This window comes from Anopheles darlingi, chromosome 2 (genome assembly GCF_943734745.1).
Source record: "Anopheles darlingi chromosome 2, idAnoDarlMG_H_01, whole genome shotgun sequence".
Lineage (NCBI taxonomy): Eukaryota > Metazoa > Arthropoda > Insecta > Diptera > Culicidae > Anopheles > Anopheles darlingi.
In genome coordinates, this window is record NC_064874.1 from 45,254,403 (window position 1) to 45,275,029 (window position 20,627).

General features: G+C 47.2%; 7 protein-coding genes across 12 annotated transcripts in view; 4 read left to right on the forward strand and 3 right to left on the reverse strand.

The window, feature by feature from the left end:
• Positions 1–5,734, reverse strand: part of LOC125949233 (serine-rich adhesin for platelets) — a 10,459-nt gene extending 4,725 nt beyond the window's left edge. For 2 of the 5 annotated variants that reach the window (XM_049676060.1, XM_049676056.1), the window contains exons 1-4: positions 5,631–5,728; positions 2,039–2,543; positions 1,655–1,862; positions 1–1,532 (exon numbers count right to left, since the gene is read on the reverse strand). The exon at positions 1–1,532 is cut by the window's left edge and continues 2,744 nt beyond it. In XM_049676060.1, coding sequence (XP_049532017.1) covers positions 1–1,532; positions 1,655–1,862; positions 2,039–2,244 — 1,946 coding nt within the window. In that variant the 5' untranslated portion in view covers positions 2,245–2,543; positions 5,631–5,728. Of the gene's footprint in view, positions 1,533–1,654; positions 1,863–2,038; positions 2,765–5,630 lie in introns of those variants that run through there. The other 3 variants (XM_049676058.1, XM_049676059.1, XM_049676057.1) reach the window with 3 other exon arrangements.
• A 323-nt stretch (positions 5,735–6,057) lies between these two features.
• On the forward strand, positions 6,058–7,306 carry LOC125949353 (integrator complex subunit 12-like). The gene has a single exon (XM_049676319.1). The coding sequence runs from the start codon at positions 6,109–6,111 to the stop codon at positions 7,267–7,269; it is 1,161 nt and encodes a 386-aa protein (XP_049532276.1). The 5' UTR covers positions 6,058–6,108; the 3' UTR covers positions 7,270–7,306.
• An 885-nt stretch (positions 7,307–8,191) lies between these two features.
• LOC125949296 (alkyldihydroxyacetonephosphate synthase) lies at positions 8,192–13,159 on the forward strand. Its single transcript, XM_049676212.1, has 5 exons — positions 8,192–8,948; positions 10,249–10,335; positions 10,420–11,611; positions 11,982–12,086; positions 12,468–13,159. Exons 1-5 carry the CDS (start codon positions 8,833–8,835, stop codon positions 12,846–12,848), a joined length of 1,881 nt encoding a protein of 626 aa, XP_049532169.1. The 5' UTR covers positions 8,192–8,832; the 3' UTR covers positions 12,849–13,159.
• A 649-nt stretch (positions 13,160–13,808) lies between these two features.
• Positions 13,809–15,264, forward strand: LOC125949350 (uncharacterized). 2 transcript variants are annotated; one of them, XM_049676315.1, is made up of 4 exons: positions 13,809–14,354; positions 14,412–14,663; positions 14,715–14,835; positions 14,909–15,264. In XM_049676315.1, exons 1-4 carry the CDS (start codon positions 13,840–13,842, stop codon positions 15,233–15,235), a joined length of 1,215 nt encoding a protein of 404 aa, XP_049532272.1. In that variant the 5' UTR covers positions 13,809–13,839; the 3' UTR covers positions 15,236–15,264. The 2 variants fall into 2 exon arrangements, with proteins under 2 accessions (XP_049532272.1, XP_049532273.1); XM_049676316.1 differs by having other exon boundaries at positions 14,736–14,835.
• Positions 15,265–15,564: 300 nt separating this feature from the next.
• LOC125959254 (protein lin-9 homolog) lies at positions 15,565–18,094 on the reverse strand. The gene is made up of 2 exons (XM_049692068.1): positions 18,071–18,094; positions 15,565–17,710 (listed from the first exon to the last, which is right to left on the reverse strand). Exons 1-2 carry the CDS (start codon positions 18,092–18,094, stop codon positions 15,902–15,904), a joined length of 1,833 nt encoding a protein of 610 aa, XP_049548025.1. The 3' UTR covers positions 15,565–15,901.
• Positions 18,095–18,133: 39 nt separating this feature from the next.
• LOC125949406 (RWD domain-containing protein 1) lies at positions 18,134–19,014 on the forward strand. Its single transcript, XM_049676398.1, has one exon. The coding sequence runs from the start codon at positions 18,207–18,209 to the stop codon at positions 18,924–18,926; it is 720 nt and encodes a 239-aa protein (XP_049532355.1). The 5' UTR covers positions 18,134–18,206; the 3' UTR covers positions 18,927–19,014.
• On the reverse strand, positions 19,011–20,548 carry LOC125949360 (cysteine and histidine-rich domain-containing protein morgana). Its single transcript, XM_049676325.1, has 3 exons — positions 20,298–20,548; positions 19,459–20,231; positions 19,011–19,389 (listed from the first exon to the last, which is right to left on the reverse strand). Exons 1-3 carry the CDS (start codon positions 20,365–20,367, stop codon positions 19,129–19,131), a joined length of 1,104 nt encoding a protein of 367 aa, XP_049532282.1. The 5' UTR covers positions 20,368–20,548; the 3' UTR covers positions 19,011–19,128.
• Positions 20,549–20,627: the final 79 nt, after the last annotated feature.

The following is a 20,627-nucleotide window of genomic DNA, read 5'->3' on the forward strand; positions in this document are numbered from 1 at the left end:
AGTAGAAATGGAATTTCTATCGCTCTGCGCAAACCGTTACTGCCCGGAGGTCCATCTCCATTCCGTACGCCACCACTCTGCCCAACATGCTTAGGCGAGCAATAGTCGTGGTCAAGCTTAACGTTTGTCTTTTTACGGAGCACATCTTTTTTCGATGAACCGATATGCTCACGTGAAACACCTTTGTGAGAGGCCGGCACGACCGTAGTCACACCGGAGGAGCGTTCCGTTGTATGCTCCTTCTTTTTTATCCCAATATTGTCTGCACCAAATTTTAAGGATTTCACGTTCGTCGCCGTAGAAGATATTTTTGAACCGTTTGTGTCAACATTACTTTGGCTGCTTGTCGACCCCGTCGCACCGTTGGATGCCGTGGATTTCGGAGCGTGCAGTTTTGGTTCGGCTTTCGACGGTCGGGGCACAGTGACGCCGTTGGGATTCCAGGTTGGATCCTTTTCAGTGTCATCCAAAGCCTTTCTCTTGGCATTCCGTGCTGATCTCCTTTCTTTGGCGAAGATGTGATCTGGTAGAGACCCCGAGAACGTGTTCTCATCGTCTTCTCCCGTATCACTGCCCGAGTCTTCCGGCGCTAATATGCGTTTCACCTTAGCAGTGCAGCTACGCTTTTCAGGCAACTTTTCGTGGTCGTCTGCTCTCTGGTTTACAACATCCCCTGCAGTGCTTGTCGGCCGGCCAGTCTTCGTACTGTGCTGCAAATCATTTGCCTGATCGACATGCTTTTCCGGCAACATCAGCATCCGTAGTGCTTGTATTTCCTTTCCCCTCGATTTGGGCAATGTTTTCCTAGGACCATTAGATGGTGCACTATCTATCTTAGAACGTTTGTTTTCATTATAAAAGCCTACCACATCGCAGGAAGTGCTCGATTCATCTTCACCCGTTATGTATGCCGTCAGATTAAAATTGGCAGCATCCTCTAGCAGCTCATCAACCAGATCATCATCGTCGTCTGTCTTTGAATCGGTTGGCGGCGCAATCGATCTTTTGACCGGGCTAAACTGACTGACGATCGAATCGAGATCTTCGAAACTAAAACTCGTCTGCGCCGGAAGGTTACCGAGCAACCCATCGATCTCTCCAGCACCAACCGGCGAGTGCGGCATCGAGAAAGATTGCCGCTGGCTGTGCGAGGAACGTTTCCGACGTCCGTGTGGTGGTCGTTGGCCAGCAGCAGCTGCCAGCAACTGCTGCGGAGGACGCTCAAAATTTGGCACATAAAATGCGCCAACATTGGCATCATCGGAAGCGCCACCGCAATCCACCGCACTACTTTCTTCGTCGTCATTCTCCTGCTCATCACTGCTGGAATCATCGTTTGATTGGAGACCGCTTCTCTTGCTAGTGCTACAGCTACTGTTGCTCGCACTTCTACTACGCATTGCATGAGTCATAGCGACAGTGAGGCTTACTTTGTGCTCCTCTGCGTTGCCATCTTCATCCGTATCGTAGTTACAATTTGGATCGATGGAAATCACTTCTACCGCTGGCGACATTTGCACATCATCCTCGTCCTGTGGTCGAAATATGATAACGTTGGGAAAGGGAAAAGCGAAAAAGAAATTTCACTCCGTACTACAGTACCATTTTGATGAAGACAATCGCCCCCCATACTCTCACAACTGCCAGTACTTACATCATCCTCGTCAAGGTATTGCTCCTCCAACAGATCATCCAGGTACTGGGTACCGGAATCTGCAATTGATTCTGCCTCACTAATTGTAGCACTGCCGTCGTGCTGTTGATCGATGATCGTCTCCGGCAGTTCGTCGCCCTCATCGTCATCTCCAACGTTAAATGCATTGCCGTAGTGTTGACCAACAGTAGGTATTTCGTACTGGAAGCTGTGGTTTTGTGGAGGTTTTTTTTTGTTTTCCGCCAAATGAGTGATCATCAGATACATTGAAAACGCTACATAGAGAGGCCGCGGGGTTGTTTGGCGAAATGATCGGCGATCATTTTCCCCCAAGCCCCAAACAAGACCTCTCCTCGGAACATTCGTCGTAGAAGTAATACTAACCGATTGTTTCGAAAGCCATTTATTCCGGCGAATCCTTGCTCTAGCAGCTCCAGACCACCCACGGTAGAAAAGCCTACTGCTGTTCGAGCCGAGGTACCCGACAAGTGCTGTCGCATGTCGCCATTCGGACTGATGACTACGTTCGAGGTGCCGCCGGTACGACAAGCATATGCATGTGACGGAGCCGTGGTGGAGAGATTGATCATACCGGGGCTGCTGCCTAAAGGAGACACTTTTCTCCTTCCTACGATTGGGCGGTTAGATTCTGTAACAACCTATTGTTACTGTAGAGAGCCGAGCACCAAGTACCACAGAACTATGAACAATACGCGGACACAAACACACCGATGATGGTTGTCCGCTTAACACAGGGTTTCGATACGGTTAAGCTCTTCGATTTGGATGATTTTCTCGGTTCTGAAAGATCACCTTCAGAACCGAGAGCAATGGCAAAACTATTGCCTTCCGTGAAGGTACCGAGCGGAATTCTAATTCATGTGACGGTCTGTAAGAAAGAAAAACGACGAAAGCATGTGTTGAGCCAATAAGTAATAAAAAAAACCAGCAAGAAAGCTTTAAAACTAAACAGTTCTACGACTCTCCCAGTGCACCGTTTACTTGGACCAACACATGTGTGTGTCTCAATCAATTTCGGCAGCCTGAATGCCATTACTAGCAGCATTACTACTAGCATTGGTTGAGTGACAACAAAAAGACAGCACCAGATAGTAGGCAAAGTAGTATACTTAGTACAGCATCACAAGGAGAACGAACGGACTGACTAGCTGACTGGCAGGCTGCAACAAATATATACATAGATTCTAAATTTACTCCTAGTGCAGTGGAGTATGGTGCTAGCTCGCCTTGTACTGTGTACAGTATGTTGAGTTGAACCGGCGACTAGCAAAGGTACAATTGCATAATTTTTACCTATCGGCAGTAAGCGTTCGAGCACCAAACCAAAAGCGAAGTGATTTCCGATAGACGAAGCAAAAATAGATTAGCGACACCGTAGATCATCCACGGTGAAGTCATCAAGCAGCAGAACCGATCCTTAACATTGTCGTTTGGGAACTTGGTTGGTCTCATCGGGTCATGTTATGCCACCCCCGGGCGACCATAAGAGATTTCGCATACTTTTGTTGCATTGAAGTATGCCTTTGTTAATAACTTGCAAGACAAGGAAGGAATTTGGAGGGATGCGAATCCTAGCCAAGAGTTCTCTTTCTCATCTCACAGCGTCACACGAAATCACGTGCACGTTATGGGCGCGCGCGATGTAGATCCGCGCCAGCACAGCGCCAGAAGCGCTGTTCGTACCGAATGCTGGCGTGTTTTTTGAACCGCATATTTACTACCATTCCCTTCGAAAGCAGCACAAAGAGACCGAAGGATCAGAATTGGGGTCGGGTTTAATGGCCTCCATTTTGCTCAGCGGTCATTGCGGAAAATCCAATGACACGATAAGCATGACCCGTCGGTTTCAACAAACGCCACACATCTGTTGACTGGTTTCTTTCCTTTTTGTTTTCCATCTGATCTATTAATATCCTTTGGTAATACTTTCTCGACAGAAAAGGACAGTCGCTGACCTTTGAATTGATTATCATGGCGCTTCTCGTTGCGTTTCTTCTCATGATTTTTCAATGCTTTATCAAACTCCCCTCCTGCAGCGCGTCTGTCTTGGACGAGAGCCATGACGTAGGAAACCGCGTGCGAAAACGTCGTGATATTACGTACGCAAGACGATTTCCTCCAATCCTTCCACCCACCGTCAGGGTTTTACCCGCTTTCGTCACATTTGATAAAGGAACTCTTCATCGGCGCGATTTCACGCACCGAGCTGCATGTGTGTGTCTGTGGAATGGCCGTTTAGAGTCGCGCTTTTGTATCGTGCGTTTCGACAAAAGTCAACAAAAACACGTGGTGGCCAGCACTTTGACATGCGTGCCTATTTCGATAGTGTCAAACGGTGCGTTCGGGTTTCTATGCCTCGTTTTTTCGTCGCACCGGAGGACACATGAAAAGAAGGCGGTTTCTCGGTATCGGCAAAGAAGGGTGCGAATACCGATAGAGACAGATTATTTCATGGAGAAAGGTGTCCTGCCAGCTGTTTGCCCTAGTTTGCGGGTCGTCGTTCTTGGAGGAAACATCGCAAAATATTTAAATACCCACGAAAATGGCCGTGGGCGCTCGGTTCGGCTGTTGAAAATGTAGGACGCTCTTTGTTTGAAAATAAATTCTTTGTCCGGAGCTGACGCGTGTTGCATATATGTTCAGAGCGAAAAGCAGCTTCTTCCGTTGCCGCCTTCGCCGCCGACATCACATCACGGCCACGCGACACGACGAAGAAAACCGACGGAAGCGAGGCCACCGACAAGGAGAGGGTTGATGGCCGCATCTTTAACCACCATCGATACTAAAACCGTACCGAATGCTTCGAATGTGATCCTACGAGTTCGCATTACGTAAAATGCCCGTGAATACAAAAGCGATCGCTGTTAGAAAATCAATTCCCGGGGTGGCTCCCCTACCACCTGTTTTCGTGTCTTTCCGCCAAAGCATAGATTCGCCAGTATTTTGTAATATCCACACCGCATAACGCAGTGTTTCATCGTGGCATAAATCGAAGCCCGCTACGTTGCTTGTTCCGCAAGAAGTAGCGACTTTCCGACCCTCCCGCGTCGGGGACGGTGGGACGGCAACCGATCCTTTACTTAGCAACGGCCGAACGACGGATCTCTATACGCACTCACACACTCAGCACTGCACGTTTTTTGCTTCTTTTATGCTCTTGCTTCTTCTTTCTCTGCCCGCTGACTCGCTGACCATACACGCTCCGAAGAACTGGTACGTGCGGCGGGCTTCTCTGGGGGCCTTTCACCTGGCGCTGGCACTAAGATTCCACGTTATCAAACGCGGCCCAGTAAAACCTCGTGCGAAAACCACGTTGGCAGCACACTTTAGTTTCGCGCTCAGCTAGATGAACCGTGATAGTCGCCAGCGCGAGGATTTGCCGCTAGCCACGCACTCAACACCGCGCACAGCAGCGGGAACCAACCGGCATATTTCGAACTTCTGGTAGAAACTCCACAAAATTGCATTTTTAGAGCCAACCAAGCACCATCCTCCACCAAAAAGCATGCCTTCACCCTCTCGCAATCGATGTCATATTTATCCCTCTCTCTCTCTCTCTCTCTCTCTCATCGACACACACACGCACGTCGCACTCGCGCCTAGACACGAAAACCATGCGGCTGCTCCCGGCTTTTCTCTTCAACAAGATGCTGGCCCGTCGCCGGCCGGGACTAGATTCCGGCACTTTTACCACTTTTCACTGTACATGATGCTCAGTAGAACAGTAATTCGATCATTTCCGATGCTGCGAACCGATTTACGATAGCGGTAGGCCACTTTTTCCCGGCTTTCACGGCGAAAAATGGTACAGCCGGAAGCCGCACAGACCGAGTGAAAGGTCACCACATATTTCCGACAGCGCGCGGCCGATTTCACGGCCGATAACGACGGTATTAATACTGAGGGAACCAATTTGCCACCGTGTCACTGATCAAGAATTCTTTTAGCTATTTACCGGTATTATTTAGCCGCACTACTCACGTTATGTGGAATCATAGGAATCAGAGAAAAAAAACACACGTTCTCGCAGCCGTGCCAGCTTCTCGGAATCACATGGATGACAGCATGGGCATGAAAAAGTGACAGCCGCCCAGCTAGCCAAAGAAACCAACACCCAATAGAAGTGCATAACGCACCACTGAGGCGCAGAAGGGATGCTGAGTAATGTACAAGCATTCTTCCCGGAAAGAAGAAAAGAGTCATGCAAAAACTGTACAAATTATCCGGTATCTGCAAAATTCCTGTTTAAATTAAGGTTTTATGCGAGTGATGAAAGGATTGTTATCTTTTTCGTTCTCTCGCTCTTTTGCTGGGGTCGGCGCATGTAGTATGTAAACGGTTTGCTCACTGCGATTTGCTTGCCTTTTTGTGTGTCGTCGGAAGGATTGTTGTTGTTTGCACCGTGCTGGAGGATCAAGGATTTCGTTCGCGCCATGGCTCTCGATGTAGATCCTACGTTCAAACACGCCTTAAAGTTGCTTCACTCGGCCAATTCGGAGTCCTCGGAAAAGATACGCAACCTGCTGGATGAGCTTATCAAACAGCGGTTCGGCAGCAGCAAAACGTTGATAAACACGCTCAGCAAAAAGCACCTAGCTGAGGAACCGCTAGCCGCGGGAAGTAACTTGTACGTACGGAAGCAGAAAGTGGTCGAACCGAAACCAGTGCCCGTGATCGATCTTGACTCGGATCCGGAAGGCGGAAGCGGAACCATCGAATGTCTCGTGAACGCACCAGAGGCTCTCACGATGCCTCCCGTTTCGTCCGGCCCGATCGTGATTTCCACCTCCGACCTGGAGGGTGAAGATGACGACGATGTGGTCATGGAAGAGGACAAGCTGAAGGAACTGGAAGATCTGATGTGTGTCGAATGCCGCCGGATGGACGTGAGTGCGAGGAATCGGCTGGTGGAGTGTGCCGATTGTCATGCACTCTATCACCAGGAGTGCCACAAACCGAACATTTCCGAGGCAGATGCTAACGATGAAGAAAACGCCTGGTACTGTACGCTGTGCCGTACTAAGTCTACAATCAGCAAACCAACAGCTTCACCCTTAGTACTACCTCTTCCGGTCGCAACATCTCCCACAACTGTAGTCACCTCTTCGGGCACTAAATCATCTTCATCGTCTTCATCGTCGCATTCAAAGAGCAGTGGTAGCGGTAGCCACAGCAGCAGCAGCAGCAGCAGCAACAGTAAGCAGGCCGAGTCCAGCTCGGGGAGTAAACACAAGTCGTCCAGCTCGAAGAGTAGCAGCAGCTCAAGTAAATCGTCCGATTCTTCGCACGAACGCGACAGGGAACGTGATCGCGATCGTGGTGAGCGAGACCGTGATCGCGACCGTGACCGCGACCGTGAACGCGACGAACGGGAAAAGGATCGAGACCGGAGGGAGCGGGATAAGGATCGGGAGAAAACTTCGAAATCGTCCTCCAGCAGTGGTACGTCGTCGGCTAGTAGTGCAGCTAGCGCCTTAGCCGGAGCAAATGCTGTCGGCACACCGAGTATCAACATTATCAGTGCAGACAAGCGCATTCAAATGATGAAGAAAAAGGCAGCCAAGATGCACGATAGCAAACGGAAACATAAGTAGTTGGAATTACTTCGAAACATGAAGAAAATAAAAGAATAATAACTAATAATTATTCATGCGTTTGGTTTGTTTGAGAGAAAAATTACAATGTTTACAATCTATGAAACCATTTAACAAAAAATGATGGTTTTTTATACATGCATAAGCTTATAAAATCAAAATGCATAAACTTATTACTACGTGATCTTTGCCGAGATGAGAATCATTGAACGCTTCTTCTCTCACTGTTCATCTATGATTTCTCTTGCCCCTTGCTTCCAGCAGTTGGTAGCCGACATCTTTCAAACAAGACTACAGTAGCTGTTACGATTACTCATTGAGCCTAGCATCATTAGCTCAAAGACGCTAATAATGTGAACCTTCAACATGGTTTAGGTTTCTTCTCTGTAGAGAACAGTTGGCATTATCACATTTACGATGCTCGTCCCAAATCGTGATCTATACGAAGAGTTTTTGATTTCTACTATTAAATTGTTAAAAAAAGTTTTAAAACCGCACTGGGAACCCACGCTTGCGTTGGGCGTTTACATGTGAGTTAAAGAGCTCGTTGCACCCAAGCTATGTTTGCCGGTTAGGGAGTATCGCGTGTTACCAATAACCATGCGCACGCATCGCCCGTGATACCGGCATCCGCGTATACCAAAGCCGGTCTTCGGAAAACGAACAAACCCCTGAAAACGAATCCAGCGAAATGAGCAGCGTTTCGTTCCGCGCGGGGTGGTTTGTCACACGACGCGACTACACTAGGTCACGCCGCTAGCACGCGCTTCAGGATTCAGGGCCTATATAGAATGGTTATGCGAGAGGGGGAAGCAACCGTCCACAACAACCAAGGAGAATATCAAGTTCTCTCGGCCATTTTCGCGGCTTCAAACTCTCGCGGCGTGCACGCCGCCATTCGCGCCAGTTACTCGGTGGAAGTGGCACGTTACAGCACGGCGGGCATGATTTACCCATCTCTGTGCGGTTAGTGTGGCGCGTGAAACGTACAAGTGTTTGCCCGGTTTCTGCTCCCTGCCTCCTCTTAACCGTATCATATAGTCCTGCCCAGTTCAGTGATAGTGGGCCGAGGCTCGCAGGTTGTTCCTTCACGCCAAAAGCTAGGCGGCCGGTCTTACTGGATTACGGAACGAAGAAAAATCAATAATTTAATGTAGACCTGCTGCTGGCAGCAAGGGGTGAAAACGGCGCTACCAAAAGACACCACTCTAGAGACTCGGCAGTAGGAAGCCACACTCTTCAATACAGCCAGGAATTAACGGGCTGTGTCCGATTTTTATCACTTCATTGTGCTCATCACTTGCGTGGTCGTCGTGAGAAAGACCGGAAGAAAGTGTGAATGTGCGTTCTGCAACTGTTATCGGTGGACGCGTTAATTGTGATCTTGAGCAGCTTGTCCACTTTCAGATTCGCGTGGCACAGTGTTTGCTGCGGACATGCGAAAAACTAAAAATCGATAACGAGTAACCGAATACACGCGGGCAACAGTGGCCATTTGAATTTTGCAGTAATATCATACAGTTGTGAAATCGTTGTGTGCAATAGACCGCTGGTCTTGGTCGAATGTCGAACGAAGCGAACAGTAAGAGCGAGGAGGGGAGAGTACCGACACTAACCCCAGCAGCAGCATTGGATCATAATGTTCCCAAGAAAGTCACCAGCGTTATCCCGAAGCACAGGTTGGTTTTCGTTGCTCCCGTTCTGGGATTTTGATTGCGTTAATGCTGTCTGTGCCTATGTGTGTGTGTGTCTATTTGGCTTTGTGCGTTCGTCTATTGGTCACGCTTTTTGTGATGCGTGTCCTTAAACATACTAGGGGGAATTAAACAAGGGGGAAGAATACGGAAAAGGCGCCTCGAATCAGACCTGGGTGCTACTTCGGGGGCCATTTCCGACAACGCGTTTAGCACGCGTACCCAGTAGTGGAAGGTTTGTATTGGATTGGCCAACTCTAACTTTTTGATCCGGTCTAATCGTTTATTCTTCTGGCCGAAATTGTGTTTGTTCACCTGCGTGTGTTCGCTCCAGTGTCGTTCGCACGTGCTCTATCTATGATGATGATGATGATGATGATGATACGATGTAATATACGATGTTTCAGGGCATGTTTGAAAATAGAGTCGATGGATTATCGTCATCTCAGTTTTATTAGTACTTCTGGGCCAATCACACCGTTTTGGTATGTTCGCTTGTTCTAACCGATTCCTACGTCTAGACAGCAGAAAAAATCCGGTGCCAAATATAGGTCAGTCACTAACACCGTAGCGGCAGCCGTTTGGCTGGCCGGCATCTCACTTGAAGTACTAAAAATAGAGAAACTAAGCGTCTACCAACAAGGTTAATTTGAGAAGCACGGTTGCTTGAACCGTTTTCTCCATTTTAACCCAACAAGGAAGACGAGACGGACCATCCGCCATCCAGCTTATCAGTGAACAGAACGGGGTTGGAATGCTTTTACTTTTCTTCCGCTACTTTCATCCTTCCATTCTCCAGTTCTTTATCATGCCGCTTCTTTATCACCTTGCCATCGGATACGCCGAACCGATCACCGGCACGAAACGGGGATTATCTAATCGGACAGTTACCTTTCCGGTTCTTGCACAACTCATATGATATCATCGGATTCTCCTTATCGTCGCATTCTGGCTCTCCAGGGAAGCATATGTGTTGCCAAATTCATCCATCACTCTCTGGGGCGCGCTTCCCGTGTCAATAATTGTAATCGTCGAGAGGTGTGTTGCATCGATAAGCAAAGTCAAGTCTTTGGTGGTTCCCAAGGCGTGGGGGATTATTATCAGGCCAGCGGCTACACGCGGGCTACTATCATGTTCAACATGGCATGCACTCGTGCTCGCTATTGCTTCATTAGTTTCTTGGTGTGAAATTCTTGCCATGGCCCTTCTGAACGTCACAGCGAAGTTATAACAGTTATATTTCTGATTATTTAAATACCTCTATTTGTTTCTCATGAATCTGCAGACAGAAACTGTTGAAATGGAATGGCTGGGGATACAAAGATTCGCGCTTCATGTATCAGGATGGAACTATCGTCTTCACCGGTGATAGGCAAGTTAAGCCTCCTTCTTCTGTTATTGCTCCCCAGATCCCAAAAATGAGCTCGTTATTCATGTTCGATCTCTCGTTCAATAGGTATCCGATCGGCGGTAGGGTATCGTTGCCACACTTCCACGACTACGTGATTGATAACTTCAACGTGGATTTGGCGGACAGACGGGAAGGGGTGCCGATACCGAACGAGTTTCCTCCACCAGTGCCGTGCCAAGAGTTTCTAGCGGAGGTGCAAGGCGCTGGTGTGGATTTTACGCAGCATGGCGAGGATCGTCTAATTCGCTGCCATGGCCAAACATTGCACGACGTCCACATGTTACGAACTGGGAGCTTCAAACGTATTCCGGATATGGTGCTCTTTCCGACCTGCCATCAGCAAGTGGTCCAGATTGTCGTTTTGGCCAATAAGCATAACGTAGTACTAATACCGTACGGTGGTGGAACGTCAGTCTCCGGTTCGGTGACTTGCCCGGAGGAAGAGCAGCGCCCTATTGCCGCCCTCGATACTACGCAAATGAATCGAATGATGTGGATCGATCGGCAGAACTTAGTTGCTTGCTTCGAAGCAGGCATTGTCGGGCAGGATTTGGAGCGAGAGATGCGTCAGCTTGGTTTCACCGTTGGCCACGAACCGGATAGCTACGAATTCTCGACACTCGGTGGATGGGTTGCAACGCGGGCGTCCGGTATGAAGAAGAACGTGTACGGTAACATCGAGGATTTGGTTGTGCGTGTGAAGATGGTGACGGGACGGGGGGAGGTGCTGGAACGAGGAATTTCGGTACCGCGGATTTCCTGCGGACCAGACTTCAATCACATTGTGCTCGGCTCCGAAGGAACACTCGGTGTCATCACGGAGGTCGTCATCAAGATCCGTCCTCTGCCGCAGGTTAAGCGGTACGGTTCGCTCGTCTTTCCCAACTTTGCGTCGGGCATTCGTTGCCTGCGAGAGGTGGCGATGGAGCGACTGCAACCAGCCAGCATACGTCTGATCGACAATGAACAGTTCGTGTTCGGCCAGGCACTCAAGATCCCCGGTGGTGCGTTTGCGCGAGTTGGGGAGCTGCTGAAGAAAGCGTACATCACGAAGGTGAAGCGTATGCAGCTGGACAAGATTGCGATAGCGACGCTGCTGTTCGAAGGACACGAGGGCCAAGTGCGACAAAATGAGGAAAAAATCTTTGCTATCGCCAAGCGTCATGGTGGCTTCTCGGCCGGTAGCAGTAATGGCGAAAAGGGCTACATTCTAACCTTCGTCATCGCTTACATCAGGGTAAGTGTGCTTGTAAGACTGGCTCGTTCCCTTGGCAGGTATATTTTGTTTGCAAAAAGCAAAGAGAATGGATAAGTGTTGCGGTAACACTCGCACACCTAACATCTGCCTCTTGTTAAGTGTCCACTTGGTGGGAAATGCATTTGAGATAACACATATGCGTCGTCGTGCTGACGTCAGGTAACAGGCAAACAGTGGCGACTATACATTAGTGGGTAAGAGTAAGTGAATACGGTTGAGACATTGACCCGGATCCGTTGTAAAAACATAATCAAACATGTTTTTTTGTTAATGCGACACCAAGTCGAAACACATTAAAGACTCTAGCGCTCATTCCAATTCATTGCGTCTCTTTCTGTCGTTTATTTAGGACTTGGCACTAGATTACAGTATTGTGGCTGAATCGTTTGAAACGTCCGTACCATGGGACCGTTGTGAGTCGCTGTGTGTCAATGTTAAAAGCTGCGTCCGTAAGGTAAGACCTTGTAAATTAATATTCACTCTGAACAGAAGTTATCCAAACATAACACTCTCTAGATGTAGTTTGTAGCCGCGCTGGTAGCACTAACGTTTATGGCACTACTTTATTTGATTCGCATTGTCAATATGGAAACACGGATTCAATTAGTATTTTAGATTGAATAAACATAGGATTGTTTGATTGAAGTTACATTGTAAAGGGATGAGAATATGAATTAAGCTGGAGAGATAGAGAAAAGAAGGAATAACCAGAAGTTGAATTAATATCATAGTACTGTAGTTTGAGCTGATTTGATTCCGTGTGATACACCCAGCAACCAAGCGTCTCCATCAGCACAACGGAAATAATTCTTGTTCATGGGTGCTTTATTTGCAGGAATGTGCCAAACACAATATTCAACACTACCTCATCTCTTGCCGGGTGACGCAAACATACGATGCTGGGGCCTGCGTGTACTTTTACTTCGGCTTTAACCACGCCGGCTTCATGAATCCGGTCACGATCTACGAGGAAATCGAAAACAAGGCCCGTGACGAAATATTGGCCTCAGGGGGCTCGATCTCACATCATCATGGTGTCGGTAAGATCCGGTCGCGCTGGTATCCCCAGAGCGTCTCGGAAGCCGGTGTCCAGCTTTACAAAGCGACCAAGCGAGAGCTTGATCCGAATAACATTTTTGCCGCCGGAAACCTCATTCCCAGGGAACTGCAGAAGGCTGACACTGCCACTTCACCCAGCGTAAAGGCCAAGCTGTAGAATTGCTGCAGCATGCCGTTACATGGTTGTTCCCATTTTTAGCTGCTCTTTGCTTGACTTCAACAAATCCCGACATAAACATTACAAACATTCCAGCCAGCCCCTTCTTCTTCTGCATTTGCGTGCGTGTCTACCCCGCTTTGTTAAGGAAGATTTAGCTAACAGACGAACTAACATTTGTTACTAGTGACTTTCAATGTGCGGTTTATTTTTATAGAACAATTTTTTGGGGTATGTTTCTTTTTTGTTGCGATGCTAGACAGGTTTTTGTAATATGGAATAAAACAATTGAAATAAAATGGATAAAGCAACATTTGTGTTGATGCTACGCATTTTACAGGGATCCGAAAGCCAAGAAATAAGAGAGAAAACAGTGGGCAAAATAGGATGGAGTAAGCTCATCAAACATCCAACGGTTTGACTTTTGATCACCATGCGCTTGCGTTATTATTTTTTGCACATGAAACGTAATTGGACAGCAGTACTAAATAGTTTTAAATAATATGCTACCATACTCGCCATGGAGGTTCAAGATTACCAAGGTTTAAAATATTCCCCCAACAAAAATTGCGTTGTTTTTCTGGACCATACCACTTTCAAGGTCATCTTTGTGCAGAAAGAAGTTAATCGAATCAACCGTACAGTTAACAAATTGTCAATAATTATTTATGATAGTTCTGGTCACCGTCGTAACGATGGTGCTAATTTACTATCCTTCAATGATACCTATCAATCATGTTTGCCGATTCGTTACATCAACATGAAACTCCGTCTTCGTTTGTGACAATCAGTTAAACAGTTCTGCAACTATCAGATCCAATTAAGAGCAGCATGACAAAAACAGTAATTGTACATCAAATATACATCGTTGTGATTGATAGCGATATACGCGGTAATGGGATACAGTATAAAAACGGCTATACCGTCTCGGAGAATAGACTAACACGTACAACAGTCTAGTCTGGTCAGTGAGGAAATCAACTCAGTTTGTATGGAGGCTCAAACAGTTGGAAAATTTTCTTTGATGGAGTTGAACATAAAACTGCTCAGGAGGATTGGCTTATGGAATGAAACCGAGAGGGAACGATTTCCTATACGAGGTCAGCTCGTGATTGTGTTTAACATGTTTTGGTTGATCCCAAGTGCTGCATACTTCGTTACATCACAATACGAACTTACGCCCGTTCTCAAGGCTATCAATGAGCAAATCATATTCACGACGGCTTTCAGCAAATTTTGTCTTTTTGCAAGTAACTTCCGGCATTGGCAGCATATATTCTATGATCTGCAGCGTTGTTTGAATTTAGTGGTACCCGATCCTCACGAGGACGTGCAGAAGATTCTAAATCGTGTTGTAAAATCTGAGCACAGGCTCATCAAATGGTACAGTCCTCTTGTGATTTTTGATACCATGGTGTACGGATTAGCTCCATTTATATTTGTGCTGGCGAAATATGCCGTAACAGGAGCTTATAAAACTCCGCTCCCTACTCCGATTCAAGCAAAGTAAGTTGATTTAAACCATTCAAAGCTTCAGCAATTAAATGCATAGGAGTATTTCAGTTATTTTATTCCAGGCTATGACACAAACGTATGGGTATGGATCCCTCTGAACATCTTTCTGGGCCTCATGCTGGCTTTACAATCAGTCGCTTTGGTTTTACTGGAGTGCTTTGTGTGGAATTCAATATATAGTACAATTTCCTTGTTTAAAATCCTGCAGATTAAAGCTAAAAGTCTTGTAGCTCGGGATGACCGGCATCAGTGGAGCACTGAGTTGAGCAAGTTCGTCGATCTTCATGAGTGTGCCTTTCGGTAAGGAATTGTACCCGACACACGTATAAAAATCATTTAAATGATTTCAAGGACATCTTACTGCTTTTCCAGGTGTGCTTTTACACTGGAAAAGGCATTGGGCACGCAGATGTTATTCCTCCATATAGCAATCATTTTTTCCATGTGTCTCATGATGACCGTGATTACCATCGTACGTACATGTGATAGGTTTAACTTGTATTTTCATTCCATTTACATGTTTGTGGTTATTCTTCTCCGAGCAGGCATTTAAAGATACTTATCTTATGTTCATAATGCTGGCTGTTCTCGTATACTCGCTATTCCAAATATTCTGTTTCTCCATTCTGGGAACGGAACTCACCCAGCAGAGTGCAGCAGTTAAGGACGCTATTTTTCACAGTAAATGGTACCTTCGTGAGAAGCGGCAACAGCGTGATCTTGCATTTGTCCTAGTGCACTCGCAACAACCGGTCAAGTTAACCGCAGCAAAGTTGTTTACGGTAACACGGCAATCCTTCATGCAAGTCATCAAACATGCATACACCATGTTCACCTTAATGTCGCAGTTCGTCGTAGAGTCAACGGAATGAAGTAGAATTCGTGCTTGATTCACATCATTTGTTTTAGTGGTACTACAACGCTTGTCTAACATCTGCACAACACTTGAAATTGAAATTGCGGAACGTACGGTCTATGTAGAAGTAAACATTATGGTCCTTAAAATATGGTAAATTTATTAAAGATGAAATAGTGTACAGGTACGGCGCAGTTGTTCCTTCATGTATTATTGCATTAATTAGTGATCTGTTAAACTAACTAATTGCCATCTCGGTTATTAAATTACATACTTGTTTACGCCGCGAGCGTTTTACGAAAACTTTTTGGAAATAATATGAAGACAATTTTTTTTCGGAAATTCGCCCATTCTAAATTAATGTACTGTTAATTACCACTAGTCTTAATTTCGTTAAAGTGCTATTGTACAATCTGATGCTAAGACACAATTGCGAATGAAAATAATTTTAATTTCATGCAACCAAAACTCATGAAGCGACCGGTTAATGAACCAACGTTCAATTTATTCCTTATAATCAAAAAACATCATTGTAGGTTTTAAATCAATCGTGGTAGTGGATCCACATACTACACTCTTCACCTCACTAAATCTAGTAATTTAATTTAAGTAAGGTTACAACTTTTCAACCTTGTTTTGACCTTAACTTTCTTCTTCAATGTTTAAAAAAATAGCAAAGTAATTATAGACCGTCTGTTTGCTTTTTAAATTTCTCCCCAAAATTAAAATCATCCTGCTGCAAGTAGTTGAAGGGATTGGCGACATTTTGGTTGAATACGGATTCATTTTCCGGTTCCAACCGCTCTCTGGCCTCGGCAATGCAGCCTCGCATTTCCATCGCTATGTCCGTCTCCTGTTTCCCCACGTTCGCTGCCACGACCATGATCGTCGCAAGACTCTTGATCAAGTTTGACACGTGCTCGTTCACTACCTTTCCCTTGTTATTCTTGTTGAACACGTGCGTAGCCTTTTCGCGACACTGCTCCCGGAACCGGCTAGGTATGATCATGGCCTGCTTTTCTGGATCCTGTGTCAGCCAGCCAACGAGCTCCTTTAGCTGTTCCAGCTGTTTCTCGAGATCCCGATTCAGCTTTTCAATCGCCACTATCAGCATCGCGTAGCGCCGTTTGAACTCTTCCGGGTACGCATCTTGATATGCGCGATATATTTCTGCCTCCGACGACATATTCTTCAGACGGAGCAGCTTCATCTGCTTCGCTGACACTGTTTTCTTGGTACGCACGATCAGCTCGAGATATGAAACCGGATACCCACCAATGTAGTCCCTCGGGAAGCCTCCCTTTTTCGTGCTATACTTAGCTGCCATTGGGCCGCCAAACGTAGGTTCGTCAATGTTGGGTTTCATCTTGTGGGATTCCTTGCGCGGCTTTCGCTTTGGTCGTTCCGTCACGTGGAAGGACGCATCCCGCAATGCCTCTCTGTAATCCTTCGTTATGCTGTTTAGCTTAATGGTAGACGGCACTGTGGCCGAGCTAACTTCGTAGTCCGGCACAAGGCAGGGTTTAATCGTAGGCTTGTCGAATATTATCCGGTAGCAGCGCTTTTCCTCGTCGTACTCGTCTACCGTTCCGTCGAAAGCACCATCATTGGTACCGCCGTACATCCTGGCTACCACCCGTGCCCCTTCCGGTATGCGACGAGGAATGGACTTTGGTAGCCCCTCGCTGAACGATTGGTCGCACAGATTGTTCCCCTGTACGACGCGTATCTTTTCGCGCTTTGAAAACAAATCAGCCCGTTCCTGAGCAATGAAGGCGGCCGAAAAGAGCCTTGGCTTACCGAACGATGATCGAACGTGAGTCCACTCCACACGTGTCAAGTTAGTCGTTTTGAGCTTAGGGAAACGTTCGCGAACCAGCTGCTGGTATGATTTCGGTGAGGTATAGAGGTGTCGGTCGATGTCCGCATACAGCCATTCGAAGAACACAAAACGGTTTGCTTTGGGTAGTCGCAGGAAGTTCTTCAGCTGCCAGCCGAGCGCATAGTACATTTTCTTTTCCATCGCGGCCAACGGATTGACGACATGCATCGCGCTGCTCTCGTCTGCCGAATCGGGCTTCCGCTTTTTGCTACTGCGCTTGATTTTGTCATAGCGCGAGGAGAGCTTTTTCTTCTGGACCGACTTGGACAGATGATCCACTTTACGCGGGCTGCTGCTTAGCGACAAACGGCCTGGGGTCCTTTTGGGGACGGAGACCGCCCTCTTGACCGATTGAGGTGTTTTCTTCGGTGTCGCCTTCACAGCCGGCACTCTTTCGTTGACGATGTTATCATCGTAAAACAGGCGATTCTTCTTCCGAATTCTAGCAGGCATGCCGCGAGCGTTGAGCACTTGAACGGGATGAGACGAAGACGATTTCGAGGGAAACTTTGTACCGACGGGATGCAATCCTAGTAAAGCGAGTCCAAATGGTGGCGGCGATAAATCGCTGTCCATTATCGAGACTTTACCTCCAGCACCGAACCACTGCTGCAAACGACGAAAATACGTGAATAAATGTTCAAATTCTGCTGTTTTGTAATCCAACGAACCCACGCTCAGCAATTCGATTTTGTTTTCTCGAGGGTGTTTTTGAAGCGTACGCGTGACAGTTTGATGAAGAAAATTTATAGCATCGAAGCTGACGGACACCCAAGGGTTTAAAATCGTGGTGGTAAAAATAAATGCGTGCCACAACGGAAAATGGATCGATCAGAGTGATTATCGAGATGGATATTCACAGTAAAGCTAGAATTCGACGGTTTCCTCAATTACCTGATATGCAAATTGCTGCAGAAATCACGGAGAGAAGAGCAAAAAGGCGTGCTGCTTTCGAAAGATGCTATAAACTGAATGATTCAAATGACAGTGCATGTTTGACGTTTCGTGTCGTGGCAGTCGGTGATTCCCTTGCTGAAGGTGCCGGACGTAAACAAATGTGGTTTTTTGGTAAAAAGGAGGATATTACAACCCAATAATTGCACAGATGGAGCGAAATTATCGGGAGGACCAATTGAATGAGATCGAGGCGCTGGATTCGATCTACTGTGGCGAGCTGGAGGTAGAGCAGACGGAGCCACACAAGTTCCGGTTACCAATCGCCACCACCGAGTACGATACCGAAGTCGAGACGGAAGGTTTGTCCTGTAAACTGCTGTTTACGTATACGGAAAAGTATCCCGATACGGCACCGCTGGTCGAGATCGAAGATCCCGAAAACTTCCAGAATGACTACGAACAGGAGCTGCTGGAACACATTCACAAAACGATAGAGGAAAACCTCGGCATAGAGATGATCTTCTCGCTCGTGTCCTCCGCGCAAGAGTGGCTCAACGTAAAGTACGACGAGCTGAAGAACGCCGCCGAAAGTGCAAAAGAGGAAGCCAAACGCAAGGTGGACGAAGAGGAGATGAAGAAATTCGAAGGAACGCGCGTTACCGTGGAAACGTTCATGGCGTGGAAAACGCAGTTTGAGCTCGATTTAGGCATTACGGAACGAAAGGAAAAGATACTGGCCGAAAACAGAAAGCTTACGGGGCGTGAGCTGTTCCTGAATGACAACACATTGAACGAATCGGATCTCAAGTTCCTCATGGATGCGGGCGAATCAATCGAAAGCGTGAGGATCGACGAGTCGCTGTTCCAGAACATCGATGATCTTGATCTGGACTCGGACACCGACGATGAGGATTATGTGCCCGAATAATGTGAGCCGGTCAACCGCCTTTAAAAGTTTGTCGCGCGTGGACATTGACGCGCACGTGAGGGAAATACAGTTGAAACTTTACGAAACAGAATGGCTTTTATTTCAACTCGGTCTCCGGCGAACCATGAGCGACATCTCGTGAATGACTTACAGCGACTAAGGAAACGAGAGAGAGAGAGGGAGGGTTGTGATTGGGAAACGATTAGTTAAGTTCCGTAATTGTGGCAGTTCGTAGCGTGGGTTCCAAATCGTCGAGATCCACATCGGAATCATTGTCATCTTCGCATTCGTCGGTTCCTGTTTTGTCCTGTTTCTGTTGCTGCTGCTTTGCTGAGTCGTTGTCGCCCGGCTGTTTGTCGCGTGGGAAATCCAGCTTTGCCCATGTGCCTGGCTCTGCCTTTACCAACGTTATCTCTACCTTCGTTCCGAACATCTGCACTTTACACTGGCTCACATCGATGACCTACGAAATAGCGAACATTGTATTAGGAAATGAAAAATGGGCGATACGCGATAGCGCCGAAATGCCTACCCCACGCAGTTCCATGTCTACGTTGTACTCATTGCCACCCTGTTGCGGGAACAGTAAGCATATCGCAAGCCGTATCGGGTTCACGCGGACCGTGCTTCTAGCGTAGTGATAGTTTTTGGCGTAAACCGTCACCACGACCGTCGTGGCCGTCTGATGCCAATCCAGGCGACATTTGATTGCTTTCGATTCTTCCTCCTCGCTGGTCCACAGATGCTTACCCGTTTCACAACCGGCCTGGTTCATGAAGGCAGTGAAATCGGACGTTTTGCGCTGGCAGCAAGACCAAAACTTAAGACCCTCGTGAAAGATGGGAACACCCGGATGATAGATGCACTCGTGCTTGCTCTGCTCATTCGCATCTTCATAGGTACAGTTGCAGCCACCATGCTTGCACACCGTCCCGGGTGCAATTGTTGCGAGCTCGCTCGGAGTTTTCTTTTGTACCGTCACCGTCGGTGGCAAATCATCGATCTGCTTACGGAAGGCTGGTGACACCCAGGGTTCCACCGTGATTAAGGCCGTCTGAAACGGGGGCCGCGCCATGCTCTGGCGAATTGGTTCACGGATTTTCTCCACCTCTGGCGCTACCTCCGTAACGGAAGCATCGTCCTTTTGCTTTTCTGGTTCCGGTGGCTTCTCGTTCGAGTGCAATCCACGCGTACATCCTTTGATGTTGAGAAACTCTGTAAAATCGACACTCTTCTTATTGCAGCAGCTCCATCCTTTGTAGGCATCGTGGAAGAACGGCACACCCGGATGATGGACGCAGGAATCTGTGGACAGATATACCGGCAGCATGAGTTTGTGGAGTTTACAACAAACCGATCACCCGAACCTACCTTCAGTATTTTTCTCTGGGTCAAACTTCTGACCACAGCCGCGATTGTAACAAGACACTAGAGACGACATTTTCGAACTAATCCTTATAAGGCAGTCACTGATAAAGGATCGTTTGCCAAGACACTAGCGAGAGGAGTGCTTTTAGTAGTTTGATAGGTTTAAGAGTTTATTTAGCGCTCTAGAACTTTCCAGAAACCGCAGCACCGTGCGCGCCCGCGTTAATATATATTTTTCTCGTTGAATTCACAAAAACTCGGCGGCGGCTTTCTCCCAGCAAATGACAGCGGCATGTTCAGGGAATCTTCTACTGACGACTCGCTGCCGCAAAT